Source organism: Eulemur rufifrons, chromosome 2, assembly GCF_041146395.1.
Source record: "Eulemur rufifrons isolate Redbay chromosome 2, OSU_ERuf_1, whole genome shotgun sequence".
Lineage (NCBI taxonomy): Eukaryota > Metazoa > Chordata > Mammalia > Primates > Lemuridae > Eulemur > Eulemur rufifrons.
The window spans coordinates 42949075-42973629 of record NC_090984.1 but is presented as its reverse complement, the minus strand read 5'-3'; the positions used below and the strand labels follow the sequence as shown (position 1 = coordinate 42973629).

The window sequence follows — 24555 nt, the reverse complement described above, 5'->3', positions numbered from 1 at the left end:
ACCGGGGCTCCAAGAGGTAAAAACTTCGCACACAACGCAGGAGAGTCCAGCCTTGACCCCAGACCTCCAGACTCGGGCGGAACGGTGGCGGGAGCCACGGCGAGCCGCACAGCCGCCTGCCCGGCGGGGAGGACTGCAGGGGCGCGCTGGGAGCGCAGGTAGCTGTGCCCCACGAGGGGGCGGGCTTAGCCGGCCGGTCCCGCCCGGCGCCGGCGGCAGCCACACGCAATTGCACCTGCCCCAGAGCTCTCTGCCCGAAGCTCTCAGTTGTGCCCCAGCCTCGCCGCGAACCCGGCGTCCCTCCGCCGTGCGCCCCCGAGCAGCTCGCCAGCCGTCCACGTGGAGCCCTCCTCGCCGCCACACTGCACGCCCAAAGTGCGCCCTCTGCCCTCGCTGGGACAGAGGGCCCGGCAGCCGTCATGCTGCCGGCCATCTACGCCGCTTTGGCGGGGCTGCTGCTCCTGCCGTTGTTGCTGAACGTCTGCTGCCCCTACTTCTTACAGGACATAGGCTTCTTCCTGCGGGCGGTCAGTCTGACCCGGCGGGCGCGCAGCTTTAGGCACCGGCGGCCGGTGCGCACCATCCTGGAGGTCTTCCTGGAAAAAGCACGCCAGACTCCGCACAAGCCTTTCCTGCTCTTCGGCGACGAGACGCTCAGCTACCTGCAGGTGGACCGGCGCAGCAACCAGGTGGCCCGGGCGCTGCACGACCACTTCGGCCTGCGCCAGGGAGACTGTGTGGCGATCTTTATGGGTAATGAGCCGGCCTACGTGTGGCTGTGGCTGGGGCTGGTCAAGCTGGGCTGTGCCATGGCTTGCCTCAACAGCAACATCCGTTCGAAGTCCCTGTTGCACTGCTTCCAATGCTCCGGAGCAAAGATGCTGCTGGCCTCGCCAGGTGAGCCCCCGGGACGGCTTCGCTCTGGCACTGGGGCTTCTTCGCGCGTTAGCAAACCAGCAGCAACGTGGGGGGTGGGGGGTGCAGAAGGAGGTTCGGATCGGGACTGCAGGTGTAGAGAGAGGGGTTGGCAATGTTTCCTTGAAACGCTAAATAATGATCATTTAGAAGTACACGTTGTGGAAGCTGATTTCGCGCTAGGCGCTGTGTTAAGCACATACAGCGGTGCTTCCAATCCTCACAACTGGTAGGGGTTACTTGTATAGATGAAATCACTGAAGCCCGGAGAGGTGAAGCTTCTTGCCCAGGTCACAGAGCTGGTGGATAACCAGGGCTCTCTACCTCCAAAGCCCAAGCTCTTAACCAATACTTAACAACATTTGCACTAAAATGCAGTGTCTTGAGTGTGAACTCTAATGGATCCAGAGGGACTGTTTTCACCTTTGCTGACTAATTGACTGCATGATCATGGGAAAGTCATTTCCCCTCTCTGTGCCTTGGTTTCCTCCTCTGTAATGAGGCAGTCTTCAGTGTTGCTTCCAAATCTCAAGTGCTGTTAGCATCTCTGGCTTCACACTGCATAGAGAAGGTGACCCCACCTGATCCCCAGAGAGAAGACTTGGAGATATGCTGCAGCGCTCCTGTGTGTCCCTATTGCACCTATATCAACTGTGACCCCTTCAGTACTATGGTTACCTCCCGCCACATTTCAACTAGACCTGAAATGCTATGCTGAAGTGGTGACCAGGCCAGGAAGAACCAGAGAATGTGTTACCTACAGGGCTTATGGTTTTCTCTTCCCACAGAGCTTGTCTCTGCACTTGAATATGGACCAGGGGTTACTTTTCTCAGTAAGAGGAGGCCTAACCAGATGTGGGCTGAAAGACCTAGGTGACAGGGTAGGGACCTAGGGAGCCAAGAAAGCTCACCTTTCTGGAAGGCCTTTCTGTGCCAAGCCCTATGCTGAATGCTTTTATTACCTTGAAAGATAATATATTACTCTCCTCCACCCCCATTATACAGTTGAGAAAACTAAGGCTTAAAATTCCAACCTAGGTCTGTTCAACTTCAAAGCCCATGGTCTTTCCAACATCATGCTATCTTCCTCCACATGGATGTAAGGTGTTAGAGCTGGAAGAGATCAAGCATCCATCTGCTCTACCCCTTCCTTTCAGAGCTGGGGAAACTGAGGCAAGCTAAGCAAGTTGCCTAGTTTCACAGAAAGATGAAATGTCGATTCGCTTGTGAGAAAACAGACAACTTACACACCTGTTTCATGTGGCATAAAATAAATAGTGCAAAAAATGTCCAAAAAAATAGGTTTTGTATAAAAGTTTAAAAGCAGAAAGACAAGCTTATAGGCAGCTAAATTGTTTGGCGATGATCCTTTCAAGAAAGTTTTTAACAATTTCTAGTTGCCTGAGAAAAGAGACAATTCCACTAGTTAATATTAATAACTGGGAGACTCTCTTAAACCCATTACTTTATCAGCTTACTTAGATGGAAATTATTAACATGGTGATCTTTGTACCACTTCAGGAAGCATTTAAATTCTGTTTATCTCTTTAGTATCCCAGGCCCCCTGGCAAGGAGGTCACAAGGCTTGGAGTTTTATTCCCAAAAAAGTTCAGGATTAAATGATTATAATAGAGTTTGGTTTTGTAATAAAGTCAGAAATACAGCCAGATACTCTCTTCCCCACTTCAGACAACAGTCCTCTGCCATAGAGCACTGTGTTTATGTGGAGAATATACTGAAATTCCTATATTCATATCAAACTCAAACTAGGCTTTCCTGTGGCACTCTCTGGACAGTAAACTGACCTCAGAGGGAGGGAACACATTTGGAAAACATTCAGTTTTTCTAAATCACTGAGATACAAAGTAGAATCACACTTGGTCTGAAATAATTACTGCAAAGAAAGAAACACAGAGTCCAAAGTTGCATGTGTATTAAATATGCTCATGTGGAAATGTGTTGAATGGACTGATTCTTAGAATTCTTTAGAGTTGGAAGGGATCTTAGGGATCCTATAATCCTCTAACTTTAATGAGTGTGTTATATTTTTTAAAAATGTCTCGAAAAGAAATTTTAATAAACATAAGAACCACCTGGGAATCTTATTTTGAAAAACAGACTTCTGAGCCCCATCCCCCAAAACACCAGTTCAGTAGGACTGGTGGTGCCTGGGAATGTGTGTTTTTGTAACAAGCCCCACCCCAACCCCAGATGATTTTGAACCAAATGGTCTGAGGATTAGGCTTTGAGAAACAATCAGCCTAGTTTCCACTTGTTTTATAGCTGAACAAAGGCCCAAGGTGGGGGGCAGGGGACGGATATGAATTGCCCAGGGTCTTATTGGTAGTTAGTAACAGAAAAGTAGAAACAGATTTTTTACTCACTTCCGGGGCACTTTTTATTCTATCACACCATATGAACATGGTACATAAAGGTGAGTTTGATTCTGTACTTTAAATTTCAGCTGCAGGGTTTGTGGGCTAGCAAGAGTTCTTGAGCTCCAATTGTCTGTCAAATTCTGGAGTATATGTAAAGGACCAGCATAGTGGCATTTATCATGAGGATTGATCCAGTTGTCATTACTTTTGGGGTCGCTCCATAAAGCTTAACAGGGCTTAATACTATCAGGAATTTCAGTGCCTAATTATTCCTTCTGAATTTACTATACTTACAGAAAGTCAAGATTCACAACCACTTCTCTGAATCAAACAGAAACACTGTCTCCCAGAGAATATGATTTTCTCTCTGCTGTACATTTTAGGTTCATTTTCCATGGCAGGGTATGACCTAAGTAATCACATGGAAAAATTGCCTTCAACCATATGAACCTGTATCAGTCTTGTAGTTATTCGAAGCCAACTGGATGGGCCAGTAGTTTTTCACGCAACTTCTCAAACATAGAATATGGGTGAAATAGGAAAGCATATTTAATTTCACACAACATGGGAAATATTTTATAAAAACATCCAGAAGAGACCCGAAATAGTAAATTTGCTCTTTTTCCGTTTTTACTAGCATTAAGATCATCATTAAACTAGCTCTTCTGCTGGAAAGATAACCCAGGTCTTCTGAGGGCTCTTTTATCAGCTCACTGGTCAAGTCTGTACTGCCTGGCTCAACATAACCATGCGTAGTTCCCACGGTGTAGATAATACTTTTGTACAAGGTGTTAGTAACAGTTAAAGATACTCTCTAGTACAAGCCTGAGGCCCAGAGAGTATCTGGGTAAAGGGTAAAATGTTCTAAATTACCTTTGATCTGGTTTTGCAAGGTCGCAAAAGAATGAAATTGGATCTCTTTTAAACAATGTGCTAAAAGAAAATGCTTCCAGTAGCTCTCAAAGATATTACATCATTGAAAGCTCTAAAACAGGAGAACTTCAGTATAAAACTAGCATTGGGACCAAGGATAACTCTTGTCATACAAGCTTTTGAGGTTAGGAGTCCCGTCAAGGTACAAGTTAGTTGCCATGATGGGTTGGAGAGAAGAGAAGATGAATTAGTTTAAGGATTTTACAGTCCAGTAAAAGAACTAAACCACATATACAAATGATTATGAAGCCCAGGAGAATGTGCTAAGTATGTTTGGAGAGCTACAAATTGCTGTGGGAAAAGCAAGCAGAGGGCAAAAGAAGGCTTCTTGGGGGCATTGCCAATTGAGCTGGACAAGTGCAGTTGGGGAGGGGCCATTCCAGGCAAAAGGAACACCAGAGGCAGTTTTGATCAGGTCCCATAGCACAGTGAAATGCTTCATTAAAGAGTTTTACTGTGCAAGAACAACAGCAGGTGAGACTTAAATAATGGCCATTTTTTAAAACTGTTTCCTAGAGGGACACTGATGTAGAGAAAATAGGGACTCAGAGAATCCTAAGAATAGCCAACAGCACTGGCCTCACTTCCATGGAAGGAGATAATTTTCTAATGCCAACTTCAGTCCAGAATCAAGACATAAAGATAATCTAATTTCCACTCGTCACCTCTCTGGGCTGCCCAAGGAGTAACTTACATGAGTTGCTTCAGTGCACTTTGATTGTTTCAGAGGCTTAGAATCCTCTCATATATCTTTGAATAATGCTGTAGTAATACCTAGCAGATAGTAGGCACTCAATACATGTTTGAGTTAATGTTGAGTTACATGTTGAATTAATGAATTCCACCATTCTGGTTGCTTGTAACAGGCTTTCTTCCCTGATGCTTAAGAGCCATTGGGTTGGGCATGAGGGCCTGAAAAATAATGTAGCAAAATCAAATATAGCCTGATGTCAGAAAATTTATTTAAACTCAATCTCCCCCAGGCCCAGCCTTACCCTATCACAGATTTGCTTACCTCCCAATGGTCCTCCTACCCAATCACTGTGTCCAGCTTCTGGCAGTGGACCGTAGGAGAGACATGCTCTCTTTGGGTCTCAGTGCACAGAGGGAGCAGGTGATGAGCTCAGTGTGGGCTGGAAAGGATCTATGGATAGGATGGTGAAGAAATTTCTACAAGGATGGAAATGCAGACACCAAATGAGTAATATATCCCAGGGCTGGGTTTCCTAGCCTAGTAGCTGAAGATCCCAATGGAGAGCTAGCTTAAAGATATTTTCTAAAATTTTTCTTCTTGCCAGCTTATCGCTAAAGGTTGCAAGGGGAATGGTTGTCATTTCCATTCAAGAACAGACTGACATTTTGCTAGTTTATGTGGAAATACAGTTCATTTTATTGAGAAACAAGAAGGGAATGAAGAGGTAAAAACAAAATAAACCGTGAATCAGCTGTTAATGTTATTGAATCTGGAGGAGAAGTATAGAATTCAGATTATTCTGCATAGAGAGTGTAAATGGCCAATATTTGAAAAGGACCTGCCCCCAGCCTCTGAGAAATAGGGAAGTAGACAGTCGGTAGACAGGTGACATGGTTGCTTACAGATATCGAACAATAACAACTGTGTAAGGCCTGGTGTGACCTGGTAACCCCATGATAAGGGTTAACCTTTGATTCCAGGGCTATTCAGAAAGCAACAGTTCACATAAGCAAGAACTTTAACTAAAAGAAATGAAATGAAAAATAATATCAAGTAAATTATTACTTAATTACATATATGTAAGATGAAGCTGTGTTTCCTTGTTTAATTTTTGCTTATTCCTGGTGGAACTTAACTTTAATTAAACGTCTTTCTGACCTCAGGGTGATTTGTTTTGTATGGGGAGGAAGGGGAACGTGTGCATGTCTCTGTCAGGAGTGTTCTAATACACATTGTGTTGCTGTGCAAAATACAAATCCAAACTGCCAGTGACAGAGATGCAAAATCACAGTAACAAATGGCATTTCAAGAACTATTTTCAGACTGTCTCCAGGGGCTGCGTTAGCACCAGTTTGTGTTTCAGTTGCTTCCCTGAATGAAAAAAAAAGATAAACCTTCAATCCTGACTTGTTCATTAAGCAACCATTTCACAGGCATCCTGAAATTTTGATCAGAGCACCTTTCCTTTCACTGCCTCCCTTTCAGATCTGCCCTTATTGGTAAACATGTCTGGGATGTTTTGTTTAACTATCTCAGTCAGTTACCCACAGGGTAAGGCAATGTAGTAGCAGAACAAGCTCCTAGACTGAATGTTTTCCCTACTGGAAAGCAGCAGGTCTAGCCAGTAGCACCTCAGCACCTTTGTGATAAAGATTGATTCAGTTCACCACCCAAGCACCCACTCTCCCTGCTTTCCAGGGATGGGCCTGTTTATTCAGAAATTTCTCTTCCTTTTTCAAAAAAAAGGTTGGGGTGTGGGGGATTTGGTATATACTACCTTGATTTTTTTATTTTTTTTTTTAATTTTTATTTTTATTTTTTTTTTGAGACAGAGGCTCGCTCTTTTGCCCTGACTAGAATGCTGTGGCATCAGCCTAGCTCACAGCAACCTCAAACTCCTGGGCTTAAGCAATCCTTCTGCCTCAGCCTCCCGAGTAGCTGGGACTACAGGCATGCGCCACCATTCCCGGCTAATTTTTCTATATATTTTTAGCTGTCCAGATCATTTCTTTCTACTTTTAGTAGAGACAGGGTCTCGCTCTTGCTCAGGCTGGTCTCGGACTCCTGACCTCGAGCGATCCTCCCGCCTCGGCCTCCCAGAGTGCTAGGATTACAGGTGTGAGTCACTGCGCCTGGCCTTGATTTTTTTTTTTTTAATTTTATTTCAACAAGACAGACTCCATGGTGGTGGTGGGGAGGGTGGTAATGTTGTAATCACTCGATTTTCCATCACCCAAGTGTATATTGCTTTCTCTGGGGGTTTACTTCAATTCTCAGTTTAAAACTAGACAAATGAGGAACTGATAGATCTCTGCACCCTTCAGCCAACTTTCTGTGACTACAATTTCTCATACCCAAGCTTTTAGTAAAGCTTCAGGTTATGCTCCTTATCAAGAAAATGAACAAGAGGTTGTCCAAATCACTCTTTAAAGGCAGACCCACACACTTGAACAAACACTGAGCAGAAGGCCAACAGACAGCCTCTGCCAAAAAGTAAAACACTTCACCAAAACTTAACCTGCATGGCTGGTACAGGGACGTGAGAATCCCAGAAGCCCAGTATAATTCTTTTCATTTTGTATGTGACTTTTCATACATTGGCTTGCTGAGCCTCTGTTATCACGTGTAGAAACTGGGTTCCTGGTATCTACATCACAGATTGTTGTGAAAATTGTGTGAATCATATATGTAAAGCTACTATACAAACTGTTCTATACAAATGAAAATTTTTAGTCTTTGTTATTAGTAGGGAGAAAGGTGGGTAGATGCTGTGATGTGCTGCCCAGATCCCCCCTTTAGGACAGAGGGACTCATCCCGCTCTCAGCTGGGACCCTTTTCAGGACTTGCCTTGGTTGAAGAGAGCTGCTTTGCCCAAGGTCAAGCACCACCACCCCAGCCTGGGTCCATTGACTGGTTGAAGGGCAGGTGTAAAGGCACAGCCCACCTCCTTTAATTTGGATCAACCCTGAGGGCCATCCCAGGTCCAGAGTCCCCCTAGTATCAGAGGATCCACAAAAGGAGACCCCTGTTGTACCTGCATCGCAGTTCAACTTCTCCCCCTCCCAATCTGCTTCCCCTGCAGCCTCGCAGGTCCTGTTCCCAAGAGCACTCCTGCACACGCATCTCAGAGGCTCAGATAACCCAACCTTCTTTTCACAAAAACGATTATTGGAGCTCCTATGTCCTGGTTGGCTGCCACTAAGGTGAGCAGGCTTTACAATAAGAATTACAAAAAAAAAAAAAAAATTATATATAAAGGAGAAAACATGTAGCCCCAATCATATCTATAAACGACTCAAGAAAAGAACGACAAGCCATTAAATATCAGCTGGATAGTTGACAGGCAGCATTCACATCTAGAATTTCCTTTCAAATTTCAGTTTTTGTATCAATTTCTTTAACTTAAGGGAAGAAAGTCTGCCGTAGTATATCCCAATGTGGTTGGCAACCACTGGAACCTCAAGTCTGCCCAAATAACAAATTCTACACCACCAGCCTAGAGGAAATTGTGTTGGGCAGGGGCAGTGGCCTTCCCTCGGATGCGATGATGTTTGTAAAAGGTCAGGGATCACAAACTAAATGACTGCAGAGGACCAACTGGGAACATGAATGAAATACACATGATGCTAAGTTGCTTGAACCATAATCAAGCATGACACCTGCTTAATTACATTGCCTTTTATTTTTATTATTACTGTTATTAATTTTAAATACATAACAAATACCTGGGTACATTTAAAAGTTCAGAAAAACTTAAAGTCCCTTTTGACCTACCATTTTCCTTTTGTTAAGACTGTTACCTAAGTGTTACTGCAGGTGGAAAAAAAAAATAAGACTGTTACCAAGTCCTATCTATTCTACCTCCCAAATATCTCTTAGGTGCATCCACTTCTCTCCACCCACCGCTGCTACCGTAGTGTAGACAAGTGTCATCTACCAGCTGATCTCCCCACCTCTGGCCTTGCCCCCTGCAGTCCGCTTGCCTGACTTAAGCCAGGCCCTCTGAGACCTTGTCTCTACCTACTCTCCCAACCTTATTGTCCTCTCACTCCTCCTTCCAGTCAGCTTAGCCTCTTTTAGTCATGTTGGCACCACACCGTGTTGTCTCTGGGCTTTGCACGAGCGGTTCCCACTGCCAGACACAGGCTCAGTCCGTGTCGGTTGATCTTCCTCTCGCCAAGTCCTGCTCATCTTTCACGTCTCGGTTTAGATGGCACTTCCTCTGGGTTGTCTTTGGGCACCCCCCATGTGCTCTCAAAACATCTCCTCCTTCCCCTTTTGTGACACTTGCATCGCCTTATTTTAATTGATTTTTTGTTTGTTTGTTTCCTCCCCATTAGACCTAGGCTCTAGGAACATAGGGACAGTGTCTGTTTTGCTCACTGTTGTTTCCAGTGCTCAGAACCCTGACTGGCACATAGGGAGCACTGTTTAAATAGATGTTGAATTAATGTTGGGAGGGAAGAAGAATGAGTCCAGGTAGCTTATGAACAGATTGTTGGACTCTATAGCCTAAGTCTTGGCGGGAGGAAGGAAGAAACAGATTTCTTCATTCTTTAAGTAGCAGTAGTAGTTTTTTAATTTACCTCTCTGGGCCCTTACTTGTATGTAAGGCATACCTGTGTCACAGAAATTATTTTACTTTCTATTTTTTAAAGGTTTATCAACTCACAGTATTGTAAGATATGAATCCTTTAAATCAACAGCTTTAGCTTATTCCTCTGTCTCTTCCACACTCATATAATACTTTGTGCAGATTCTTTCACTCATAGGCATTTATTGAGCATTTTAGTCTAGTGTTGGGAGTGCACAGGTGATTCAGTTATGATCCCTTACTCTCAAAGATTTCACTAATAGAGGAGAAAAAAAATTGAACCATGGCATACTGTGTACTAAATACCTCGATAAGACTATCTGTAGGCTCCTGTGGGAGCCGGAGAAGGGAGCAGCTAACTTTGCAGAGGGAAGGAAGTTGACAGAAGGGAGGTGTCCCCTAGGCTGAGTCTTGAAGGATAAGCAGAAGTTTTCCTGGTGACCAGGGAGTGGGAGGCTATTCCAAGCAGATGAGACTACCTGGACAAAGGTGATGAGATGTAAGCATACAATTACATTCAGAGATTTCTCATATTAATAGATCGGTGCAGTTAGAGGAATGAGGCAAGAGGTAGATAGTAGGTGATGACATCAGAAAGGCCAGCAGGGGTGAGATGTGAAGACCTCAGGACCTCCCAAATGAGGAGAGTGGATTCTATCTCAAGGGATGAGCAGCCACTGAAGGATTTTAAACGGGGTGGCAACAAGAAGTGAGGCAATAGTGAAGCTGATAGATTGGAAGCGGAAGAGATTAGAGGCAAGGAGATTGGTCAGGAAGCTAGAGCAATAATCTAGGTAGGAAATAATGAGGACCTAAGCCAACGGGCAAGGGAGTAGATGCTACCACCCCAGTTTCTACAACAGTAATGTTTTACTGTTGCTGAAGGACTGGAGAGGAAACAGAAGAAATAAAACAGTAGAGGAGGAGAACAAAGGTGGTGGGGCCATAAAAATTAATCTGATAGGGTTGAAGAAAGAATTGAGGCCAGTAGCACATTAAGGAATAATAGCCAACCAGAAACTCCAAGAGATAACTTTTCAAAAAAGAAAATACAATTATAGCGTGTTACTTGGTTCTGCAGTGAATAATATTTACAAAGCCATAGGCAGGTCAATTGTGATGATTGGTTTTCTAGAGCCAACCCATAGACCACGCTGGGAAGGCAGAATCATATTCTCAGAATAGATGTAAATGCTATGAACCCAGACAATATAAAGTGAAGATAATAACTGTTGGGAGCGGACAGGGTAAAATGGGAGTGGGGATTCAAATTGATAGGCCAAGAAGGAGCAGGAAATGCACCTTTTCTGGTGATGGAGGGGTGATTGCCAGAACGAACAGCTAAAACAATTGGAAGTGGCTGCCTCTAGGCAGCAGCTTTAGATGTGAGGAGGACTGTGGTAAGGGCTTGCTGATTTTCATTATAAACCTCTTTGTGCCATTTGATTTATTTTTACCAGGTGCATGAGTCTTTGGGTTAAAAATTTTAACATTTTTAATGCATCTACTGCAGTGATATTCCTTATCTTGGTGGAGACATCATACACAAACACCTGATAAACAAAGCATATAAGATGAATTAGATATAGCCTCCCCAAGGTAATTCCCTGGGATATTGAGTCACCTTCCTAATAAGAATAAGTATATTCACTTCAGTTATCACAATTCAAGACAAGTAAGCTTAAAAGCAGTCTCATTTTATGGCTAACGGGCACAAAAATCCAAGTAGCAAACATCAAATGCAGTTTGCAATATTAAGTAAGTGCCTTTAAAATTTTTGACCTTAGCCCAGTAAGAAATACATTTGTGTGTGACTCAGTACCCACACACCCACATAACTGAAACAAAATTTTTGAAAAACAATGCTTAACCACTTACTGTGTGTGATGTGCTTGAAAATTGCTATTTCATTCTAGTTTAATTTTTTAAAATGTTGCTCACTTTAAATGATTTTAACAATCTGCTACTGTATTGTGACCCACAGGTTAAAAAACACTGCTCTAAATTAATCATTCCTTTTTTTCTCAGACCAGAGAATATGTTCATAAAATTTAGCTTATTTCTCAGATCAGCTAAACTTTCCTAGAAAACTACTTGATATTGAAGTTTAAAAAAACTTGTTATATAAAGTTGGCTTCTGTCATCTTTATTAGTTAACATGACTCCCTTTTTTTCATTTCTCTTTTCCTTCCTTAAAATTTTCTTTTCTTTTTTTTTTATATTTTAATTGCTGGTCCTGTGGGGCACATATAAGCAATAACTAAATTCATTTCCGGAGTATTTTAAGATACATATCAGTTATACAGTCATGTTTCTTGGTTTTTCCCATATGTCCACTGGTTTGCACTTGCCATAAGAAACACAGATTTCAGTCAACAATCTGCTGTGCTTGTGAAACCATCAAAACCCAACTTTCTCTCAAATATTGAATCTTGTGATTTTTTTTTCAAATGTAGCAACTTTCACATTTAAAAATACATAACTATAAGCATCACTTGTCATGTCTACACATTTTAGCAAAAAAAAAAAAATGCTGAAAACAAAATTATCAATAAAGCTTATTGAAACACTTTATCCAAAACTTTAATGGACTAATTTAGTTTGTTTGAATTTTTTCTCTTATTAAATTAAGAACTACAAGCAGCCATTGAAGAGGTATTGCCAAGCCTGAAAAAAGATGGTGTGTCCGTCTGTTATGTGAGCAGAACTTCTAACACGGATGGTGTTGACTCTTTGCTAGACAAAGTGGATGAAGCGTCAACTGAACCTGTCCCAGAATCGTGGAGGTCTGAAGTCACTTTTTCCACTCCTGCCTTATACATTTATACTTCTGGAACCACAGGTAAAAATAAAGAGAGGATTTGCAAAGAAATGGACCTATGCTAAAGGAGTTAAATGTTGGCATACTTTTTCAAATCTTCTCTTTCTTTGGCAAAACTTATCAGGTAACTAATACCTCAGAGGATTTAGCTCTTTGCCTGTGGGAACTGATCTTATTTCATAGCATACGATCCCATTTGGGTTTCTCAAAGCTATTCATATTTTCCCCCAGTTAGTATAGAACAGGTAAAGAGGTTAACCAAAAACTACAAAAATGGTTACGATGATGGATGAGATTTGACACTAAATGGGTTGTTGGAATTTTTTTTAATGCTTCTTGTATTTTGATTATATACAGAGTCTATATACTAATATAATATGTAATCAATTGTAAATAGAACACTGGAGAAGACCAGTGGACAATAATGGGGTTATGTTTATATAAATGTTTTCACTACTATCTTCCCATGCAATATGGACTTTGCACTATTTGGTGCTGTGGATGTAGGATGGCTCTAGCATACGGCCTAAAATACTGTATTTCATCACATCTGTAGCCTTCAACTATAAGCTGCACCATTATATTATGAGCCTCTGAAAAAGCACTGCCAATTAACAGTGTTATTGGAACACTGCTAAATGGAACAAACAATATTAAGGGTAGTATATACTAGATATTCTTCAAAGAGCTTTACAGCATTTGTTTATATAATTTTCCCACCACTCTTGAGATGGGTACTATTCTTACTCCCATTTTACAGATTCAGAAAACGACACTTAGAGAGGTTAAGAACTTCCCAAGAGAAGAAATAGAAGTGTCAGGTTTCACCTTATAGGCTCAGATTCCACAGCTCAGATAATTGACAGGTCTGCCCCAATACCTCCTGGCTTATTCATGTAGCAGATATTTAGTGTCTGCCTATTGTCGGCCAGAGAAAGCCAAAATGTAATAATATTAATATGAAGCCTGAGGGATATATTTATAGAGGGGCAGGAAGCTAGCCCCAGCATGCTGATTATTAATATTGGGAAATTGAATATATGAGTCATTTATCTCTTTTGATTAAAATTTTAATTTAAGCTGGTAATACATACATTCTCCTTGTAAAATAATCAACATTACAGATAAGGCTAAAAGTTCCTTTGAGCCTTTTATCTCAACAGCAGCCTATAGGCCCTCAGCACCCCTCTGATCTCTCAGTCCCTGGACCTGAGTTTAACCTGAATGTCAGGTTCCCTTCATATAGTCACTTTTGCTAAATATTTTCTTTAAGTAAATGAGGAAGAGAAGCGAGGAATGACATTAAAGCTGGTGCCGAAAGCATAACGTCCATCATTTTTTTGTTTGTCAAAAGTTATATATTGCCATGCCAACAGGAAGGTGGGAAGACACAATTCACCAATTGCTTCCACTGCATACAGATACTACCTTAATATTAATATATGGAACTTTTATCCTCATTTCTTACTAGAATGGTAAAATTATATTGTAAACTTTGATTTGGGAAACAATTCAGATAAAGTGAGCCCTTTGTTAGCGATGGACACTTCTAGTTTTAATACTGGATAGACAAGTACGGAACTTCTTTATAATGCATGTTTTGGCAATCAAATATAAAACCCATTTTAGGGAGGAAAAAAGAATGAACACTCTGATTTAATCTCATAATTCAGAATTTATATTTAACTAGAAGACAACTAGATTGATGTTTATTTTATTTTTTCCCTTTTCTCTGAATAAAATATTTGCCAAGTTACTCTTATAAATATTAATTTTAAAAGCTCATTTAAGTAACTGGAGAACAAAATGTTTTTCCTGTTCCTCAAAGGAAATCATTCGTACAAAATTATACAATAGTTACCAAATATTCTTATATCTTCATTAATACAAGATCTTAATTTAGGAAAGTTCTAGAAGTGTTTCAAAGCTACAAAGATGGGCATTTCTTTTTGAAAAATGTAATTCAGAGCATTCACTATTCGAATAATTATTTTCCATGATGGATACATGGATGCTTTCTTCTATTTCTTAATATTAGTGTAGAATGGGGCATTAATACTAACAATGCCAGTGGCCCACTGTCAAAGAAAATGAATTTTGAATTGTGTTTACAATGATGGTAGTTTGCTGGCCATCGTTCTTTGCTTTATAACAAATTGCTTCTATTTGGGCAATATCTGGCAAAGGGTACCATCAAGTATTGAAAAATGTGAGTCTACAGAGATCTGCCTTCCTCTTCACAAAGCCTACTTACCCACTCAGGTCTTAAACTCTTAGCTCACCTTGGCATGACTTCACGCCCTACCCAACTGAACTGATCTGCCATGGAAAATAATGTCAGTATACACTTGCAGTAGAAAGTCTTACAAACACGTATGTAAATTCTGGTTAAGAAAATGCAAATGCATAAAACTATACAGAGGTACCATTTTTCACCTTTTAAATTGGCATACATCCCAACATTTGAGAGCACAGGTTGGCAAGGCTATGAGGAAGCAGGCAAACGTAAGTATTGCTGACAGGAAAGTAAATGGAGACAGGCCTTATGACTGGCAATGTGGCAGTTATCTGTCTAAATTACAAAGACATACCTTTTGACCCACAATCTCACTTCAGTGAATTTATGCAAGAGACGTAGTGGCATTCCTAGGTGAACTGCCGTATGGACAAAGTTATTCACCACAACATCATTTGTAATAGCAAATAGTGTAAATAAAGTATAATACACTCATACAAAGGACTTTGGGCAGCTGAGAGAAAGAGAATAAATAAATGAATAAGTGAGGCAAATCTCCATGTACAAACACAGACAGGTCCCCAAGAAACATTGTTAAGTGGTAAGAGGAAAAAAAAACCATGCAGAATAGTGTGTATATTTTTGTAATGGAAAAGGCAAGAGCATATGAGCAAATGTTCACATGTGGTTGTATTTGTATAAAGAAACTCTAGAATAGTACATAAGAAATTAATAAAAGTGGTTATGAGGGAAGGTGATTGAATGGGTTTAATCTGTCTGCATATCAGCCTTCTCATCTGTGGATTGGAGAATATAATTATATGTTTCATAAATTTGTTATGAAAATTAAATGAAATTTTGAAAGTGTCTTAAAAAATGATAGACACAGGACAGAAATTCAGTAGATGTTCATTCCTTTCTCTTCCTTTTCAGATTATCACTGTAATAATTTCTAACTCACGAGTCAACAAACTATAGCCTGTGGGCCAAATATAGTCTCCTACCTATTTTTGTAAATAAAACATAGCCACACTCCTTCCTTTATGTATGTGTATGGCTGCTTTCAGCCACAAAACAGAGTTGAGTCATTGCAACAGAGACTGTATGACCCACAAAGCCTAAAACATTTACCTTTTGGTCTTTTATAGGAAAAATTTGCCAACTCCTGGTCTAACCGGTCATGACCCTTCCCTATGCAACTCTCTAAGCACAGGAAGATGAAGCTTCCTAAGCTAGATCTCCCCCGCAAACTGTAAATGGCCAACCTTGGTTCACTCATGCCTTCTCTTGTATCTTTGCAAAGGTCTCCCCAAAGCTGCCATGATCAATCATTACCGCATATGGATCGCAACCGGCATTACTCTAGCAGCCGGGTTGAAGAAAGATGATGTCATGTATGTCACTCTTCCCATATACCATAGTGCTGCACTTCTGGTTGGCATACATGGATGTATCATGACTGGTAAGCGTTTTCTCTCAACAAGGCTTCAGAGGCCAGTGCACGTTCACATCTACTCACAGGGAAAAGTAATATAAAATTTAGCTACTTTCCTGTCTGCTAGGAAAAGAGTTTAAGTTTGCATTAATAACAAAGGTATTTGGCTTACACATTGCAAGCAAGTATCTAAAATAACTTACATTTTCTCACCCTGCTTATCTAATAATATAATGATATAACTGTTCAGTATCTCAAGAATGAAACTTCTTTAAAATATTTTAGGTCTTTATCTCTCTCCATATGCATTTTTCAAGGCTGAACTCAGATCCTCCCTCTTCCTAATATAACTTCCATTTCCTTCTCTGTTTACTAAAACCCATTGTCAAAGCCCAGTGCAACTGATACCTCATATGTTAAATTTATTTGGGTCACTCCAACAAAAGTCATTACCCCTTTCCACTACATCATTTTATTTCTACCCTTTCTCAGCCCTTGCCTCCAAGCAGAATTAATATCCCTCTTTCTCTCTCTCTCTCTCCTCCTTAGTGCCTCATTTGAACCTCTTACTGCAAGCTGACTTTTATTAGAATGACTTTTTTGTGTCTTCTCCGTAGGTTGGAAGCCCTTGTAGGACAAAACAATGCCTTACTCATTTTTTTGCATTGAATATAATAGGTATTCAATACTTGTTTGTGAATGTAATTTATTTTTTAAATTTCTGCCTTTCAAAGATGAGAAATGTAATTGGGGGAGTTTTTGTAGCTTTTTTTTAAAACAACTTTATTGAGATATAATTCAATTAATTCACTTAAAGTGTACAATTAAATGGCTTTTGGTGTGTTCACAGGACTGTGCAACCATCATAATAATCAAATTTAGAACATTTTAATTAACCCAGAAGACAACCTCGCACTCCTTAGCCATCACCTGCTAACTTCCCAACTGTATCATTTCTTTATTGACACCCTCTATGCTTTCTCTGTAGGTGCTACTGTTGCCTTGAGGGCTAAATTCTCAGCCAGCCAATTTTGGGATGACTGCAGAAAATACAATGCCACTGTCATTCAGTATATTGGTGAACTGCTTCGGTATTTATGCAACTCACCCCAGGTAAACACTTTCCATATTTTAATATCATTTTGAAATGGATAAGATGGAAATTCAAGTCACTTTGGATGATGCCAGCCTTCAGCAGATTTATGTATATCAGCTTTGAGTTTAGATTACAATTGTTTATCATGATAAAGTGCTTGGCACTACATCTGCTCCATAGAGGGGGCTTACTAAATGGCAGTTATTATTATTATTCCCTGCGTTTTTACCTTTTTTACATCTGACTTTCTACCTAATATAACTTCCATTTCCCTCTCTGTTTACTAAAACCCATCATCAAGCCCAGTGCAAATGATACCTCATATGTTAAATTTATTTGGGTCACTCCAACAAAAGTCATTACCCCTTTCCGGTACATCATTTTATTTCTACCCTCTTCCAGCCCTTGCCACATTGCAGGTGTTTGTCTTCATGCCTCACATCCCCAGGCTGCAGCATCTTTGATGGCAGGGACCGCGTCTTGTCTTCTTGGCCTCTCTTATATTAAAAGCGTGCAGGAAACTTATGTTCTTTAATGAATAAGTCCCCATGTGACTTTGAAATTAACCAACCAAGTCTGTCACCAAGCTGGGAACAGACACCCCAAGGTAACTCCAAGGGCCATGGATCTGCCCTGTTTGCAGATGTCCAGCTATCTTGATAGGGTTCTCAAGAGCTCATCAACGATCTGGTGGCTGGCTTTGGTACCAGATCAGGATTTCTCAATATTGGCATTGCTGTCATTTTGGGCTCGTTAATTCTTTGCCGTATGGACTTATTCTGTGCATTGTAGAATGCTTGGCAGCATCTTTGGCCTTTACCCACAAGATGCCAGCAGTAATCTTCCCCCTCCCCAGGTCATGGTGATCAAAATGTCTCCAGACATTGCCAAATGTCCCTTGTCAGGCACATTCTACCCTAGTTGAGAACCACTGAACTAGGTAATGTAGTAAACTCACCAGATTCTAATTCCTTTTAATCCATTCAATCAACACAAAACAAACTCAAAGGATCACTACGTTGATAAATTGCTACTGATACGCAATTTTGTTCAACTTATGTACTGGCTGCTGTGTACCATAGAGAGAAGTGTAAGACGCTCTTTCCCCAGGACTCTCTCCCCTCATTTCACTCAGTCTTGGCCCAGATGCCGCCTCGTTAGAGACTCCTCCTGCTAATTATCAAACATGCCACCTGCCCTTTGCTATCCCCCCGTCACTGCTTTTCTTGGAACTTGTCACTCCTGACACAGTACAGGTGTATGTGATGACTATCCGCCCCACCCCCTTAAACGCAAGTCTCATACAAACAGGGGCTCTGTCCGCTGCCCGATCGGCAGCACCAAGACCTGTAACTGGCGCACCATAGGCATCTGCAAATTTTGATGAATGAACCTCTCATTTCTTGCCCCTGAAAAATGTGTAATTGAGTTGAGGGAGGTAATATATTTCCCCCAAAATGTTCAGGCTTAGCACATATTATTCTGATTTTTTGGCAGATTCAACAGATTCATGAGGGACATAATTTTACGTGAGCTGGGTTGGGACCTTTTCCACAGCCGTTTCTGTTAATGTCATTATTGAATTTTTTTTATATTAGTATTCCACCTGGTCCTCAAGGTTGCGTGCCTCTCTATTAAAACCCAGAAATCCATATGGGGCCCTTCCGCTTGGCTTTTCTTCTCTACCTTAAAGGCACCCCCTCATCAGTTAGAAGTCTCCTTGGGGAGTGTGTGTTGCTTCTATTAGGTCTAAAGGGAGCCTCCTTTGGACTGGAGGAAAATAAACATGTTTGGGTATAGCTGTCTTCAGGCTCACACAAGCACACACACACACATACTCTCTTCTACCTTTTTTGTAATGTTATCTCAAATGCTGGAAAACAAAGACAGTTTGGGGTTCTACACCTTCAAAATACACTATGATTTGGTATACAGTCACAGTGACCCCTAATCTAGAAATAGATCTGGAGTTCCTGTTTGCCATTGCTTCCCCGCCCCTGACTTCTGTCTGGAAAATACTTATAAGAATTGTAATAAATGATCAAAATTATCTCCAAAAATCCTCCAGTTAAAGATTTTTTTTTTTTAATCATAGGTCATCATAGGAAGCCCAGATTCTATGGAGCTTAAATAAAGATTATAGCAAAAGGACTTTTCATAGAAAAGTGGATAAAAACCAGAGTGAATGGTGGAAGGCTCTGGATCAATGTAATCAGGAGGTTTCTCACCCTTAGACCTGCCTAGAAGAATGAGCTGTCCCTGGAGGGGTGAACACCACCCACAGCCCCCAAGCACTGGATCTCAGGGAAGCAACTTCTGCCTTAGCCACGCAGCTGAAGCAGCTGTCGCCCATCCATAGACATGTCACAGCTCCCCAAGAGGATCCGGGGCCAGTGTTGGGAGGCAGAGGCCACTATGCTTCTCCTCCCTGTTCTTAACCGTGTTCAGTAGCTGCTTTGGTAGGGCAGAGGACAGTGAAGGAGTGCTCCCAGCCAGTGGTTCACGTTTGGCTCCAGGTACTTAAAGCAGTGCTTATGAGCCAGGACTCAGGAGTCAATAAGCCTGAATCCTAACTCTGCCATTTGAGCAGAAGAGTTAACCTCTCTAAATCTCAGCTTCCCATCAGCCAACAGGGGAAATGACAGATCTACCTCACAGGGGGTCTATGAAGACAATATGAGATGATGTATGTAAAGTACATAGCAAAATACCTGGCACTTAGTAAATGCTCAACAAATGGTAGCCATTCTTATCATTATCATTATATCATTATTTTCTATGCCTAACAGTATGTCACTCATAGTAGGTGCCCCATACATATTTATCGAATGAATCAATGAAAATTCTGCCCCCCATACACAAAGGAAGAAATAAGAAAAGATATTCAAATTAGTTCATCACTCTCATCTGAGGGTGAGTGGGGGGTTGGATAGCAAAGCTATTGACTTAGGTGATTTTTACAGTATTATGGTGAATATTCTTTATCCATTTTGCCTGTCATCCCATGTTGTATTTGAGCCTTTGCTTTCAGAGCACCTGTTTATAATGAAAGAACATTCTGGTTCATTTCTGGCAGTGTGCAGTTGTCAGCTCCTATTTTGTTTGTGTAGTTACCTAAAAAACAATGTCATTTAGGAAAACTTACTTGTTGGAGCAAGATATTCCTAAAGCTGAGAGTTTCTTTCCTATAGCACGGGGACTAAAGGAGGCTTTATGCTGCCTGCTGAGAGTGTGACCAGAGTGGGAGGAGGAGGAGAGGGAACTAGAAGAGAGTTCCAGGGACCACACATAAAAGTCCTGGCATTTGCAAGGGGAAATAAGATAGACCAGAACCCTGAAAGGGCTGAATAGACTCTACTTACCTCCCTAATGTTTCCGGTCTTCCCTTTGAAATTCAATAATCTCTGTGGTCCCTCCCCGCCTAAAATTTCCATCTCTGCATCACTTTCAGGCTGGTAGAAAAGAGAATGATGGGTGTGAAGCAGCATAGGGTGGAGAGTGACAAATTTGACTGGGGGTTGACATGGGGGACAGGCGAGGAGAAAGAGGGAAGGAGCATAGGATCAGGAAGGTTTGCCAAAGAAGGTAAGTTTTGAAGACTGCGGAGTTCTCCAGCCAGGCAAGTGAAGAAGGGCTTCTGGCTAGCTGGAACAGGATGTGTGCACTGGAACAAAGTCACCTGGCACACTGGGAGCCATAAGCACTGTGGCAGAAGGTGAGACTTATTGGCAGGGCCACATGGCAAGGGCTTTATGCTGAGACTTAAATGTGAACAGGACACATCACGACTAAAGGACCTGAAGTGTGAGAGTGATGTGACAGGTGGCATTTTTAAACCATTGGCTAAATGGTCAATGGCTGCAGTGGGGAAAATACACTGGAAGGAGACAGGCCTCTTCTGTAAAGCAGACAGGTGGGCCCTCTTCCAGGCAGAAGTTGTAACATGTTAGTTATTAAGTCTAGAGTTTTCCTAAGGTGGTAAAGACCTCCTGCCCTTTCAACTCTTAGAAGTCACCCAAAAACAAGGAAGACAAGGAAAGCTCCATCATCTAAGAAACGAAGAGACATTACAACCACGAACTACATAGTAAAGAAAGCTGAGCAATGAAGATGACCTAGAAGGGCTAAGGAAGGTGAAACTTAAGAAGCAGGGCCAAGAAGAAGGAAGCCAGTTGACTTCCTGAATGCTGAGAAATTGAAGGCACTGAATACTCAACTAAGGGCAAGATGAGGTGTCAGACTTGAAAACAAGATTGTTTGAAAATCTGTCTGAGGAGTAGCTAGACCTGCTGTTCCTCTCCCTCACCCCACAGGCAACAGGAAGTTTATTCTCTGGAGGAGAACTAAAGAAGCTTTGACCTCAAGGACCCCAAGAATGGAGAAAGGCAGGGGTGAGACACTAGAAACAGAGATTGAGTAAATATCTACATACTGGCCAGGGAGAACCCCAGCTCCTCTCCCCTGCACAGCTTTTGGGACTCCAGTACTGAGTTTATGCTTGCAGGCAGGAGAATAAAATAGGGTCATTCTTAGGAAGACCTAACTTTTCCAGAAAGGAAATCAGACATTGGCTTACTGCCTCATCACCCAACGGTGCAGCCCACCTGGCAGTAGCCCCTGCTACACACAGGACTGCTCAGACATCTTTTTGTGGCTTTATTATTGAATAGGAACAGACATCAAGGATCACCAGGCACCTGAGGAAAACCTCCAACAGGAGGGATCATCAAAAGAAAATAAGAAACATCAATTCAAAGAACAGGAGAAAAACCTCCAAAAACCTATAATTAATATCCCTGGAAAGATTAAAGAAGATACTATATAAAACAAGAGAGGTGTTTTACAAAAAATAAAATGCATAAGACCTGAAAATTTTTAAAAATCTGTAATTCATAGAAAGATTGAAAGATAAAACTGAGAAATCTTACAGAAAGTTTAACAGGCCGGGCACGGTGGCTCGTGCCTGTAATCCTAGCACTCTGGGAGGCCGAGGCGGGTGGATCGCTCAAGGTCAGGAGTTCGAGATCAGCCTGAGCAAGAGCGAGACCCCGTCTCTACTAAAAATAGAAAGAAATTATATGGACAACTAAAAATATATATATAGAAAAATTAGCCGGGCATAGTGGCGCATGCCTGTAGTCCCAGCTACTCGGGAGGCTGAGGCAGGAGGATCGCTTGAGTCCAGGAGTTTGAGGTTGCTGTGAGCTAGGCTGACGCCACAGCACTCACTCTAGCCTGGGCAACAAAGTGAGACTCTGTCTCAAAAAAAAAAAAAAAGAAAGTTTAACAAAAAGATAGATTGATGGACATTGGGAGGGACTAGATAAGAAAATTAGAGATCAACTAAAGCGGTCCAATATATGTTTTATAGGAAAAGAAAATAGAGAAAATGGAGAGGAGGAAATTATCAAAGAAATAATACAAGAAAACATCCCAGGACTGGCCGGGCGTGGTGGCTCACGCCTGTAATCCTAGCACTCTGGGAGGCTGAGGCGGGAGGATCATTTGAGCTCAGGAGTTCAAGACCAGCCTGAGCAAGAGCGAGACCCTGTCTCTACTAAAAAAATAGAAAGAAATTAGCTGGACAACTAAAAATATATAGAAAAAGTTAGCCAGGCATGGTGGCGCATATCTGTAGTCCCAACTACTCGGCTGAGGCAAGAGGATCTCTTGAGCCCAGGAGTTTGAGGTTGCTGTGAGTGAGGCTGACGCCACAGCACTCTAGCCCAGGCAACAGAGTGAGACTGTGTCTCAAAAAAAAAAAAGAAAGAAAGAACGAAAGAAAACATCCCAGGACTGAAGGACAGATGATAAGGACCAATGGAGTTCCTAGTAAAATTAATGGAGGAAAAAAAATTACGCCATGATGGAATTTAAGACTACCAAAAAAAGAGAAAGAGAGATGATTCTATAAGAATGACATTTGACTTGTCAATAGCAGCACCGCAAGCTGCAGAACACAGTGGCACTTTCAAAATTTCCCATCTAGAATTATATATCCAGCCAAATTATCAATCAGGTGTACAATAAGAATATTTTCAGACATTCAAATTCTCAAAAAAAAAAAAAAAACTTACGTCTCATATATTTCCCTTCAGGAAGTTACTAGAGAAAATGTTCCATCCAAAACAAGAGAGTGAAAAAAGAGAGGAAGACACAGGATCCAGGAAAGAGAGACAAAGGGAATCTTCAGGCCTAGCAAGAAACTAGTCCAGGTTGGGACAGAAAGAAAGAAACATAATGGAGAAAAAAGAAATTATATCATCTGATAGAGTTCACTATGAGGAAGATTTTATTTAGAGGCTATTGGAAGGTAAGAAAAGACTTAACAAATAGACACAAAGAAAATAAAGCAAATGGGCAGGGAAACAATTAATTCCAGGGGAAAAAAAAGTGTGTGCAAGAATTTGTTCATAGTATATTACTTGGCTCGTAGGTGGTGTATCATGGGCAAAATAATGTGAGCTCTGAATATTGACGTAACCAAAAACTGTGATACTGGAAAAATGAGAGAGAGCTTAATCCTCACCTAACACAATAAGAAATCTAACATTGTTGAATCAAGAGATAACAGAATAAGCATTTCACTTAGAAATACGAAGATCAGAAGAAACAGCTACTAGAGTTAAAAGTGTCCGCCTCTGTGTGGCAAGCTGAGACAAAGGTGGGGACAGACAAGTGAAATGAACACAGCATTTAAGAGCCTTTCAGTACTATTTGACTCTTAATTTATGTATGTGTGTCAACTCTCTCTTTTTTGCTTTTTTTTTTTTTTTTTTTAATTAAGGAAAAGAGCTCTGAAGTCACATAGATTTGGACTTGAATTTTGGAGCAACTATTATATTTGCTACCTTTGTGATCTTGGGCACATTATTTTAAGCTTCCCAAGCCTCTATTTCCTCAATTGTAATATAAGGCAAATACTTTATTAGCTATCACATTTTGTTAGGGTTCTTTAGAAACTTAAGATAACACAGACCAAATGCCTGATGCATGGAGAAATCCTCTGTGGAAGCTTTCTGCTTAAGTGCCTGGCACCCTACATTCCTCCCTGGACACCCTGACCTCTCATTCCTCATCGGTCATTTAATCCTAGTGCGGATTTAAGTCCCCCAGGTGTGTTTGCATGTCACACCTTAGCTCAAATGTGGAGGAGAAGGTTATATCCTTGTTAAAGAAAATGAGCAGGTGACCCTTGACCTAAAAATCAGTTCCTCTGAGGAGTAGCTTTGGTGATGGAGAAACACTGTTTTCCCTATGGGAAAGGAAAACTCGAGTCTTATTCTACTTTCAGCCACGGGTGAACAAAAGCTTAGTTGGGAACCAGACATCTTAGAAGGCTCCAGGGTCTCCCATTTGTGTGCGTAAACATTTCCAGCCCAGGGCTCTAATCCCTTTTGCTGGTGTAACAAGATCCCTCAGTTGTATGGTGAAAACTGAGCCCATGGTGTT

General features: G+C 41.4%; 1 protein-coding gene across 2 annotated transcripts in view; it reads left to right on the top strand.

Moving 5' to 3' along the window:
- Positions 1–195: 195 nt before the first annotated feature.
- SLC27A2 (solute carrier family 27 member 2) overlaps positions 196–24555 on the top strand; it is a 39407-nt gene continuing 15047 nt past the window's right edge. Inside the window, exons 1-4 of one of the 2 annotated variants that reach the window (XM_069483856.1) lie at positions 196–897; positions 12148–12357; positions 15876–16034; positions 16996–17120. In XM_069483856.1, coding sequence (XP_069339957.1) covers positions 420–897; positions 12148–12357; positions 15876–16034; positions 16996–17120 — 972 coding nt within the window. In that variant the 5' untranslated portion in view covers positions 196–419. The remainder of the gene's footprint in view (positions 898–12147; positions 12358–15875; positions 16035–16995; positions 17121–24555) is intronic. The other variant, XM_069483863.1, reaches the window with a different exon arrangement.